Here is a 12,783-nt window from a genome sequence, read left to right on the forward strand (position 1 = left end):
ATTTAGCAGACGCTCTTAATCCAGAGCGACTTACAGTAAGCAAGGACACAAGATAATACATCATAATACATCATAATACATCAAATGCATCAAATGCATAGAAATAGTAATCTAATAATAAAGTAATACTAATACTAATGATAAAGTAAACCAATAATCTAATAATAAATAACACATACGTAAACCAAGAACATATCATCAGCCTACATTGAAACGCACTATAGGATGCCAGGTCAACAATGACCCGGCATCTGTCTACATAACATGCTATCTGAGTTACAGTTTAGCCTTTGCATAATCCTGCAAGGTCGTCAAGGCTAGGGCAAGTGCTACGGGCTGAGGTGGAGTATGAAGAGGTGAGTCTTCAGATTACGGCAGAATTGCAATGGGGATTTCATTCCATAGTTTGGGAGCCAGAAGGGAGAAGAGTCTGGGACGTGTGGAGCGTTGTCCCTCACACACACACACACACACACACACAAACATACACACACACACACTGCTGCTGGCAAATCTTCGCTCTTGTATACCCATGTGGCGTTTCTGTATCGTGCTCCCTGATTTGGCTCAATTTAGCATGTTGCTTGGCTAAATCAGGGAGCATCTTAAGAGCACAGCCATCAGCGCCAAGTATACTCCATTTGTTGCCAAGTGTTCCTGACCGAAGTGTACTTTACTTCACTTCTCTTCAAACTGAGGTGATGTGGATTCTCTCAATGAGCCCTTACTGCATGCACTAAAGTACATTAATGTCCACCACACCACACCACACACACACACACACACACACACACACACACACACACACACACACACACACACACACACACACACACACACACACACACACACACACACACACACACACACACACACACACACACACACACAGTCCCCATTTATTCCACTAATGACATTCTTCTCCTCTTGTGCCACAGTGGACCAGGACTGTCTGTCCATTTAGCGGGCAGTGGCCACAAAGTGAGTCTCTCTAGCTTAGCGTCATTAGGCGAGCCTCTGTCTAATCCCCGCCGTGAGCAGGTAAAGTCTACGTTCCCACAGGGCAGCCGTATCGATTTCATCCAAGGTGAGCGAGAGCAGCAAACGGAAAGAGAAAAAAAAAATATTTTAAAAAAAAACTTTGGCCACCTCATCAGAACTATTTGTGGAAGAAGGGGGGGGGGCTCATTTTGAATCCCTTCTAATTTTACCTACCGCCAAGTCGCAATTACATCCAGCGTATTAACAAACGGGTCAATGTTGGGACCATTAAAGAGCTGAGACAAAGAGATCGATCGGATAATAAATAAATAAAATGTATAAACAAAAAAATCTTTATGCGAGGCAGAAGGAAGGAGTACAGTAAAAAAAAATGGGGGGGGGGGGAGAGAATGCAAGAAAGAGATAGAATAGGGAGAAAGAGAAAATAATGAGTTGACCAGACGTAACAAACAAGACATGGGTTTGTCTAGGCATCTGTAACGGTTGTTTCTTTAAATGGGCTATTAAAGTACAAACAAGCAGAGTGCTCATTGATTGTGGACCCTGAGGGAGTTGGGGGGAGGTGGTGGGTGGAGGTGGTGGTGGGTGGGGGGATGGTGTGAGAGGTTTGTTCTATGCTCTCAAGGGGAATCGTTAAAAGAAAAATTCTTGATCAATAATTAGCAATTCTATTACAGCCGTCCCTTCACACACGGCACACAGGAAAACTGCATGTACTGTAATTAGTTAGTGTTTGTGCATACTGTACTGTATGTATGAATGAATATGAATGAATGAATGAAGAATTGTATTTTCGTGTCTGGCTGCCTTTCACAGCCCATCCCTTCTTCCGGGATTATTCAGACACAATTTAAAGGAACTGTTTTTCCAGTGCCAACATGCTGACACCAAAATAATAAATAAAATAAATAAATACCAGACACTGTATACACGACTCTGATTGCGAACGCAGCGGAAGGAGGCCTCCGCGCAAGTGGAGCTTACTATGAAGCCGTGCTCGGGTTGTGTGTGTGTCTGTGTGCAGTATTGTGTGCACTGCCTGTGTGCAGCCGCGCCCCCATGTGACTCACGCTCTCATTGGCTGCTGACAGATCTCAGAGTGCAACAGTGTGGCTGAAATCCACCTGCCCCTGGGTGACTAATTACACTCCTCTGAGAGAAATATAGCAGCTACAGTCAAAAATAACATCTAAACGCATCTAGACGAGTTCATCTATTGGGATATCTAAGAATTCCATGTCATTTGTGCATATTGCAGGCCGGATGGCAAGTTGAAAACGCCTTAGTTTGAGGACAGTTTTAGATTTCTTCTTGCTATGTTATTTTCGAGCTGCGTTTGCTTCCCGCGTTCGCGCGTCTTACTTGTCAAAAGTAGTTAACTAGAGAGTGGAGGGCAAGAGAGAGAGAGAGAGAAAGAGAAAGAGAGGGCAAGAGAAAAGAACAGAACAGAAGGAGAGAATAAACAGACGTGTGTGTGTGTGTGCGTGTGCGTGTGCGTGTGCGTGTGCGTGTGCGTGTGTGCGTGTGTGTGCGCGCGCGAGAGTACAGCAGAGTCACTACCTCAGTTTAGTTTTTGACCAAATAATTTGGTTCTATCTGAGAGGAGAATTTGTTATCCACTGGACTTTATCTTTACATTTCCTCCCAAAAATCTACCATTACCTTAAACTCAACTTATGCTATGTATGTGCTATTCAGTTCAATTGTGAATGTAACTGGACACTAATATAAGTAAACAACAGATGGTGCGTGGCAGGACACCATATTTCGGTGTCATTTGAAACCTTGGCTTTCAGAGAACCAAAAGGCTTTTGGAAGACTTTTGCCTCCAATTCACATAATATACTTAGTACTATGTCCCTGCTTCAATTCTGGAAGTAGACCAGTGTAGTCTGTCTTTTCCCCTGTCTGCCCTCACTCAAATGCTTGTCTTTCTAGGCAGCCATGTCTAAATAGAAAGAAATTGCCTGAACCAAAGTAAGTTTATGTCAGCTGTCAAATGTCAGTGTGCACAAAGTACAAATGGAAAGTTCTTCTTTTTATCATATCAACATGTTCAGCTCATCCCGTGGACTGATACAACTACTGTAATCTGCAAAGAACTACTTCTATTTTCCCAAAAAGTTTATAGAATACGTGAAATTCAGAAAAAGTAGGATATGTAAAAGAAGAATGATGAGAGTGTTATCTAGTTATACATCTGTCTCCTTGATATTTCCACCTGTTCGTCCAGAGAGACCGGTGTGAACTTCAGTTTAATCCTTTTTCGTCTTAAAAGGTTAGAACAAGGCCTTGATTAGGCAAAAAGAAAGAAAGGCCAATCTGATATAACTAAATAAATCCATTCTCTACCAGTGCCATGATGCCTTATCGCATCATGAGACTCCCTGCAAGCAGAGATCAGACAGAAATATTATTTGCCCTTGACGATCAATAACTGCCAAGGTTTTGGATGTTTCACGAGATGTGAATATTGAGATTAAAACTGAGCATGGTAGGAGGCCAAGTGTGTTTCTGAATGACACATTTGGATCCAAAAGGAGAAGATAATGAGTCTCAGAATAACCAAAAATACATCATCATGAGATCCTGCTCATGCTCTGTCAGTGTAGAAACAGACCAGATTACGGGTCCATGTTTACATTGTAAGAGTAGGGCTGCAACAATTATGACATTTTGTCGCTCAAATAATTGCAATTAACGATGTAGTTGTGTTTCTGTCGTTGGAACATCATGAATACAAATAACATTTCTGTTTGGCTTTTAGGCCTTGTAAACGAAATAAAATAACTTGCATAATGTTATAACTTTAAAAGGTGTGAATAGTGGGAACATTTTTAGCTTGTAGATCTGCTATTTCCACTACTGTTTGAAAATGTATGAAACATTTTCAACATGGAAATGATTATGACGATTATGCAAAACATAATTGCGTTTATTTATCTCAAGTAAGTGTGATTAGGCGATTATGTAATAATTGGGCCTAAAGGCCTACATTGACTTGATCACACTAAAGCGGGGGTGGGCAACATTTTCGGGCACATAATCACTGAATCATTTTCCAAGGCTGGCATGATCACCCAGTGGCCCTAGTATGAATAGTAAAGGCAATTCTGACTATCTGAGGTCAAAGGTTTATGCACATCAAACTATAATAGCCCAATCTGATCACCTGATTGGTCACCTGTTTCTCAACCTTTTCAGGCCGTGACCCCCCAAATTAATCATATTTGAACTGGGGACCCCCCACCCTGATAAGCACTTGGAATGTAGGAGTTGAGGCATTCAATTTAGTTTGAATATTGATAAATATTGCGAAAATAGCAGATCTACAAGCTCACAACGCCAAGCTCACAACGTTGCGAGGCGTATTTTCACAATTTCTGCCTCCAGTTAGTTTGTTGATTACCTTTGATGCCGTAGGGGTCTTTTTCTTTGCTTTTTTGGGGGGGGGGATTAAAAAGGTCTTAAAAGTCCATAAATTGTCACTTCACTGTCATCTGGGAACCCCTCCAAAATCATGTGGGGACCCCCCTGGGGGTCCTGGCCCACAGGTTGAGAACCCCTGCATTAGACAAAATATAACACATTGCACACCTATGAGTGCGCAAGCTGTGACGCTGCTGTAATTGTCCCTCTCTGTCTCTAATTGTCTCTCTCTGGTCGCTTTAATGACTGCTTTGCCGTACGTGAGTGGGAAAAGTGGGTGACGAAGACCTAGAGTACACTCGTGCACATGAAAACGCCAAGCACACACACACATAAAGAACATGCAGACATTAAAAAAAAACACAACGATGGACATCCACGCACCTAAAGTTCTTGAACGGCGTGCTGATTTCAAAACACCGTCGATCCACGACTTTGATATGGGCAGCAGTCAGTTCCACCTCAGTGATGGCCAGGCCTCCTTTATAATCCTATCCAGAAAGAGAGGGGGGGGGGGGATTGGGAGAGAGAGAGAGAGAGTGAATTATTTATTGATTGTTTGATTAGCTATTTGACAGATTGATCGACTTCATCTATTAACCCATTAAGACCTGAGGTTCCGATTCTACAAATGTCTTCTAAATCCCAACAGTTTTCTGAAAAAAACGTATGTTTCTATATCAGTGGTTCTTGTATTCTTGTATGTATTTGGCTGCGGACCCCCATCTCAAAATGTTTTGTTCCAGGGACCCCCCAGAAGTAAAGAATAGAGTTAAAAATGTTCGCTTTAAACAATATATATTCAAAGATTTGCACACATTTTCACGATTTTTCAAAAATAGCAGATCTACAAGCTCGTAGCGCGGCACTCGGTGCCGCGCTACGAGCTTGTATATCTGCTATTTTTGAATAGCCAAAGTGTAAAATAATGCTTTTTAGCTCAAATAAAAAAGGTGACACAGATGCGTTCCCGGTCTTAATGGGTTAATCTGTCAGTCATACATCCATGCATTTATCTTTGTAATTATTGAACACAGGAGGGTTTGAGACGATGGAGAGTGACAGAATGACGCATGACAGGGATGGAAGCCTTATAAAATCCCATGGAGCGAATGGCAGGTCCATCAAAGAGCATTATGGATAAGGCCCATTATCTTTTTTTTTTACAGTGGCTCTCTCTCCAGCAGCCAACAATCGCATCATTATTATGGTGCCAAGAGTTTAAAGGTCATTGACAAATCACAAAAGAGCCAACACTGAAACCGGAGAAGCAATTTCTTGCCCATTTTGTTCGGGTCAACATTCACTGTCATGCCTATTGGTCTGTAATCAATTCCTCATCCTCCATGAGGTCATCGGGAAATGGCATGAACCCCTCGATCGTTGCCACCGCTCACAGTAGATTTGGTAATTATTAAGAAAAAAAACGGGGATGTCTTGGTGGGTAATGCAACCTAAGTAGAGCCCTCCAACCGCGTTAACCACTTGAAGAGGAATACCACTCATTTTCAACATTGAACCATGTCAGAATATACCTTAGAGGTGTTGTGTGGAAAAAAGTCCCCCCTCCCCCCCGCCTTCTATGTCACCTAGAACTGGATAATTGATTGTTGAATCATGTGATCAGTGACATACGGAAGGTGTACTCTTTGGCCCGCCCTCTAGACTACCTCATTCACTAGAATATTGTGATAATAATATATGTATATTTTTTATCATGCTTTTAAGTTTTATCATGCTTTTAAGTAGTAGTTTTAAATGTACTTTGTGTCTTTTACAGTGACATAGGTATATATGTATTGACTGTATGTTTCCGAAAGGAAAATAAAGTTGTTTGAATTGAATTTGAATGGGGAATTTCACTTCAAGCTGAAAACAGTGCGATTTGAATATAAAGTTAAGACTTGTTAAAGCATTTTCAGCCAATTGATTACTATAATCTACAAGTACATGTCTTGTGAAAAGTGATATATAACCATATGCCATTATAAACTACTACAAGTCGCACTGTTTCAGCTGGAAGTGAGATGAGTGGTATTCCCCTTTAAACCCTATACTTAGTTCACAGAATTTCGAAGGGCTCTTTCTATTTTCGCTTGACATTAAGTATCTTTGCTGAAAATAGCAGGTCTACAAGCTCACAACACGTTGCAGCGGGATGCATTGTGAGCTTGCAGATATTTATTTGGTCCAAATGTTAGACCAGAAAAAGTTTGTTCAAGTGGTAAAATGAGGACACCTCAGTGGGTAATACAACCTGAGTAGAGCCCTAGAAACACATGGGTCCCCCAAAATACAAACGGTCTCTCACCTATACCTTTATACCCAGGCAAGGGACCCTCCCTAATGAGGAGAGAGCCACACGTTGCCTCATTAAAGTCACTGCAAGCTTCTAGTGCGCTACTGGTAGAATGTCATCTGATTTAATGAAAACTAACGAACGCGGCAGAAACACACTCAGTGGAGGGACAACACAATTTGCTCTAGCTTGGCCTATTTTCTGTTGGCCTCCACATGATCAGAGAAGAACAGAAATCAAATGTAGACATAATATGAGACAGGTTCACTCAAACTGTTACAGGGCGATTATGGACCTGCTGTGTGTGTGTGTGTGTGTGTGTGTGTGTGTGTGTGTGTGTGTGTGTGTGTGTGTCAATTCACTGCAAGATATTCCAAATACCCCAGATATTGTGTTCATTAACTAAATGAGAAAAAAACGTTACTATCTTCGAAATAGGCTGCCCATTTGATTTGTATATGGACATTTGTTTTATGAAATATCAGCCTTTGGTGGAACGTATTATGGCCTTGGGATATAACCGTCAACTTATTGTCCTTGTGTTTGGGAGTCTGGGCCACGTCCACAAACTTGTGCTCCGCGGCATGCAATTAGGAGGATTGCAAAAGACAAATGCAAAAAAGTTGGCTAAATAGTGTTCTGTCTCAGCTATTATGGGCAGTCTGTCTATCTGGAGAAGGCGATGTTTCATTTACCCTTGAGTGACAAAAAAACTGTTGAATTTCTGTATATAGTATGTCATCAATTCGTTATCTTTTTTCCTCTGTGTGTTAAGCATGTGCAGCAGTTGTATCTGGTTTGCCCGTATAATGTAACCTTCTTCTGATCAATGTTTGGATCCATCATATATTGCGCTTTTTGTGCAGATCCAAATAAAATCATTCAAGTGTGTGTGTGTGTGTGTGTGTGTGTGTGTGTGTGTGTGTGTGTGTGTGTGTGTGTGTGTGTGTGTGTGTGTGTGTGTGTGTGTGTGTGTGTGTGTGTGTGTGTGTGTGCACATGCGTGTGCGCGCGTGTGCAAGCATAGTGATATCTTGCTAAAAACTAAACAGAGCTGTCTTAGTTTAGCGTCTGTGTGTGTGTTCTGGAGGGCTGATCCAGAGAGAGCCGGGGATAGGAGCAGCATCATCACCCTCATCATTCACAGTCCCTCCCCTCCTCTCCCTCTTCAGTGAAAGCAGCTTAGTAGAGCGTTTTCTATAGCCTCAAGCACTATGACACAAATGGAGCGAGAGACAGACAGGCAAGCACGCACGCGCATGAAAACACACACTGCACAGCAACGGCAAGGGAGGGGACAGGGAGGGAGAGAGAAAGAAAGAGAGAGAGAGAGAGAGAAAGACAGAGAAGCTTATTAATCCTTCCTCAGAGTGGCGGAGGAGTCGTGCACAGGGAAGACAGACGGGCGAAAATAAAAGCATCTCGGCCAATATATGCCATGACAGCCAGTTCTATTTCATCCCTGCATGAGTCCTGACTGCCAGAGGCAGCGCTTCAAGCACTGAATCTTCCGTTGTGCGCATGTGCAGGTTCGAGTACTTAACTTGCACCAACAAAGTCACTTGTGACCCCTGGAAAGAAGTTATAACTTACGGTGTCTGAGTTATTTTGGACAACAGACATTATTAGAAAAGGTTCCTTTGTAAAAGGTTGAATGTCAAGGGGTAGATAGTCATTTATTTCAAGTAATTGTTGCCGGTGAGAGGACCACAATGGAAATAAGTCTTAGGACTTTTCTGTGTTTATCATTGAACTGCTGTTACCCTGTGGGTTGTTTTGTATTTAAAATAAACTAAACTAAACTCGTATTGATGGCCACCTTTCGTCGGTGAAGGCAGTGTCCTCACTCCTGCTCCCAGAATATGGTACCTCGTTCTTTTTTTTTTACAGTGAACAAACTTTAGTAGTGTGCATCAACTGGTGTTGTAGACTTTAAATAACTTAACATCATTGCTGTACTGCCTTGCCTGGCTCCTACAGTATTCAGCCCGCATTGGACATGATCTTTGTTCCTCTTTGCCTCAAGCACATTAAGGAGGGCCTCTCTCACAGTACCCATGCATTAATAGCAACTACATGCCTCAGGCATTGAGGCAGAACTCTTGGCGGGTGACGGTGGCCTCATCCCCTTGTTGGGCCAGTTGCCTCAAACCCAAATGAGCCATTCCAAGCATCAGGCCATGGGGACCACAGCCGCCCCCTCCAGGAAGAAGAAGGGTCAAGTCTTATACAAGCTCTCTTGCAGGGTCGATCATCTAAGTACTGAGCAGGTCCATGTGAAGCCTCTCCTCAGAACCTGTCAAAATTCTGATGCTCATGCAAAGAATGCTCAGGTGTCCATTCCGCCCATGGCCCGGTTGGATCCAAAAGGAAGACATCTCAGTGGAAGCTTCAGACACTTTCTTTTGATAAATATAGGGGAGAGGGGAACTCCCTGTCTCACCAAATGCTCACCCTCTCAGCTCCCCTGCAAGATTGCAGAAGGGAGAGTTTGCATGCAGCCTCAGTGATGCTTCATTGCTGGCATTTGCCCGCATGTCAAGGTTACTACCAGGTCAGTCAGTCACCCTAGGCGTGTAGGGGGGCTGGTGTGGGCAGCCCCCCACCAGATTTGGCATCCTGATGATCCCCACCTTCAAATGTGGGTTTGGATGTTTTCTGAATGTTCTGTCTCAGAATCAAAAGGTTTAAGAATGTAACGTTTTTATGAATCCTGGATGACAGCCAGAGCACTCGAAATTCTGCAGGAACTTATCCTCTGATGAAATCAGAAGACATAACCTGTCTCTCAAGTCATCCAGGGGTCACAAGTACAATGTCATTTTGTTGGTATTGGTACTCGACCTGTGTACATGTGAAATCGAGGCATTTAGTGCTTGAAGCACCACCTCTGGCGCTCATCCAGGATTCATGGAACCACGATCACAAATCTCTAGCAAACGGCACTACACTTAGTCTGTCCTACCCCTTCCCAAGCTATAAAACATTTCTGTTGCTCAGCAGCAAAACAATTCAGCTTCATTATACCAAACAAAGGAGGAGATGAATTGACACCATCTTTGTTGATTAGGCACTCTTTTGTCTGGCGGGGGAAGGCATAGTCAAACAAACGCTTGTGTGCGTGCGTGCGTGCGTGCGTGCGTGCGTGCGTGCGTGCGTGCGTGCGTGCGTGCGTGCGTGCGTGCGTGCGTGCGTGCGTGCGTGCGTGCGTGCGTGCGTGCGTGCGTGCGTGCGTGCGTGCGTGCGTGCGTGTTAGTGGGATAATGTGCGACCACGTTTACAACAGATTTCTCAAAGTAATTAAGTTCAACATGCAATGCCAGGCAGTTTATTTTTATTTATTTTTTGTCGATAAGAAGCCAAGGGAAAAAGTCAGAAAAATACGGTACTGCTGACAGGATTTACACTCCTGACAGCTAATGTATTCCAAATCTTTAAATTTACCACAGTCATCCTCAATTATGTACCACTCCACGCACATTAAGAGGAATGCAGTGAAAGTCAAGGCATATAGAAGCTGCTCACCCACACACCCCCACGTGTACACACACACACATACACGCTCTGGACACACTATTTAAACACTCTGGGCCAGCAGACCGCACATTCCTCTTGGCCGCTCGGACAAAAAAAAAACTAAATGTATTTTTGATTTATGATTTTGGTGCAATAGTCTCATTAATGACTTTGTGAACCCCATGTCTCATAGTTAGGTTCAAATCAGTCGGCTCCGGAGCCTCCCCTGCACCTGAAGTTGAGCGCTCGCTCCCGCAGGCACAGCGCGTTCACAGCAGCCTGCAGCTGCCTAGAGTTTTTTTCTTTCATGTCGCTTTGTGGATTTGTTGTCTTTTTAAAGAAGCAGCTTTTTAAAGAAAATAAAAGTCAAAGGAGAGTGACAGGGAGTATGAGAGGAAAAGAGAAAGGGGGGTGTGTGGGGGGGGGGGGGGGGCGATACCTCCAGCAGCCACACTGGCGTGACTCTGGAGTTGACTTGAATATAATGCAGCTAAGAATGAAGTCTTTTGACAGATCTGCAGATCAATGCTGACATAATGGTATTCTCGCTGGGGTAATGTCTAGCAGCGTCGGATAATCCCTTGTCACGCTTAATTTATACCCCGTCGTACGATAGCGCCGCTCGGCAAAAATAGCAGATCTACAAGCTCATAAGGTGTCGGCTACTAAGAGCATAATAAATCAGGCTTTAATGCCTTCTGATGTGTTGTAAGTCATGAGTTCTGCTGAATCAGCATAACACATAAGTGATTAGTCGCAGCATTAATGTCTATGCAGGGTATGCTAGCATAATTACAATGCAGGGCTAACAGCAGGTTATAACCAGTGGTGTAAAAAGTACTCAATGTATTTACTTAAGTAAAAGTATCAATGCCACAACGTAGAAATACTCTGTTACAACTACAAGTAAAGGTAAATGATCCAAACACTGAGCCAGCTGGGGTACATGTCAAGTGTGAGGTAGATGCAGGCCTCCAGAAATAAGGGTGTTCTAACTTACTGTAAATTGATGCATCATATTAAAGGAGAATTCCGGACAAATTAAGTGTTATCTTTGATGTCTCGTTACTCACCTACCGATGTGAAAAGTAGCGTTCTTTGTTTTCATATATTCCCCCGTCGTCATTTTTTAAACACCCTCCGTTGTTATAATGGGAGCCGCTGGGTTAGTGAAGTTCGTCTATTATAACCGACGCAAAGTTGTTTTTTTCACTACTAGTATTCATAGTAGAGTCTCATGATAGTCAAACATGCGTTGAAACTATCTGCGAGGCTGCCGTCAATGGCGAACGATTTAACACTGGTTGCTTGTTTCCAGATTCTGGCAACACGAGTTGCCAGGTTCTGGAAGAAACAAGCAACCAGTGTTAAATCGTTCGCCATTAACGGCAGGCTCGCAGGAATTTTCAGCGCATGTTTGACTATCATGAGACTCTACAATGAATCGTAGTAGAGAAAAAAATAACATTGCATCGGTTATAATAGACGAACTTCACTAACCCAGCGGCTCCCATTATAACAACGGAGGGTGTTTAAAAAATGACGACAGGGGAATATATGAAAACAAAGAACGCTACTTTTCACATCGGTAGGTGAGTAACGAGACATCAAAGATAACACTTAATTTGTCCGGAATTCTCCTTTAATTAACGGTTCATTTTCTTCATTACGAGGGTCAATTCTTGATTTTTTTTTGCCAAATCATGATGATCCTGGGCTAGTGGTTACAATGGTGGGGGGGGGGGGAAGAGAGAGAGAGAGAGAGAGAGAGAGAGAGAGAGAGAGAGAGAGAGAGAGAGAGAGAGAGAGAGAGGCGTAAAGAAGGACCAGTAAATTGAAGTTGGGCCTTTGACGCTCTCTGCTACAAGGCAGGACGAGAAGACTGACGCAGATGGGCGAGATTAAGAGAAGAGAGAGAGAGAGAGAGAGCGTGAGAGAGAGCAAGAGAGGGAGCGAGGGAGAGGAATTCACAGTAATAGTCGGGACCTAATTGAGCTAAAAGTTTTGATGTGAGGACTGGGGAGTCATGGAATCTCAGGCCCTTCCATCCTATCAATTATAACTGCCATGTAGTCTTAAGGCATTTCAAGTTCAGTACTATATGCAGGGGGTTTGAAAAAGCTTCAATACTTCATAAGAAGAAAGTGCTGTATGCGGCTGTAAAACCCAGAGAGCGAGACAGAGAGATCAAACAAGCCTCATTCTTTACCACCACTTTTTACTTTAAATGCTGTTTCAAAGCGACGCCATTATCACAATCCCAACCAATACTAATGATACCAATACACCACCAGCAGGCATTGTGTCTGTGTGGTAGCGTGGCAGTTGGCTGTGGGTTTTTTTTTTTTTCTGGGGCAGTAGGCATTGTCTAATTGGGCAGATCATCTGCCAGCCTTTAAACCCATTAAGACCTGAGGGCGATTCTACAAGTACAAATGCCTTCTAAATCAACAGTTCTCAAACTTTTTTCATGCCAAGGACCCCCAAATTGTTATACATATTTGGCTGTGGAAGATGTTCCACAGCCCAAAAATAAAT

The 12,783-nt window shown here is 43.1% G+C and overlaps 1 protein-coding gene across 1 annotated transcript in view; it reads right to left on the bottom strand.

Moving 5' to 3' along the window:
- Nucleotides 1-12,783, bottom strand: part of arap2 (ArfGAP with RhoGAP domain, ankyrin repeat and PH domain 2) — a 197,589-nt gene that overhangs the window by 118,816 nt on the left and 65,990 nt on the right. Inside the window, exon 11 of the mRNA XM_080451401.1 lies at nucleotides 4,816-4,922. Coding sequence (XP_080307527.1) covers nucleotides 4,816-4,922 — 107 coding nt within the window. The remainder of the gene's footprint in view (nucleotides 1-4,815; nucleotides 4,923-12,783) is intronic.

The sequence above is a fragment of the Gymnoscopelus braueri genome (genome assembly GCF_963280865.1).
Source record: "Gymnoscopelus braueri genome assembly, chromosome: 15".
NCBI lineage: Eukaryota > Metazoa > Chordata > Actinopteri > Myctophiformes > Myctophidae > Gymnoscopelus > Gymnoscopelus braueri.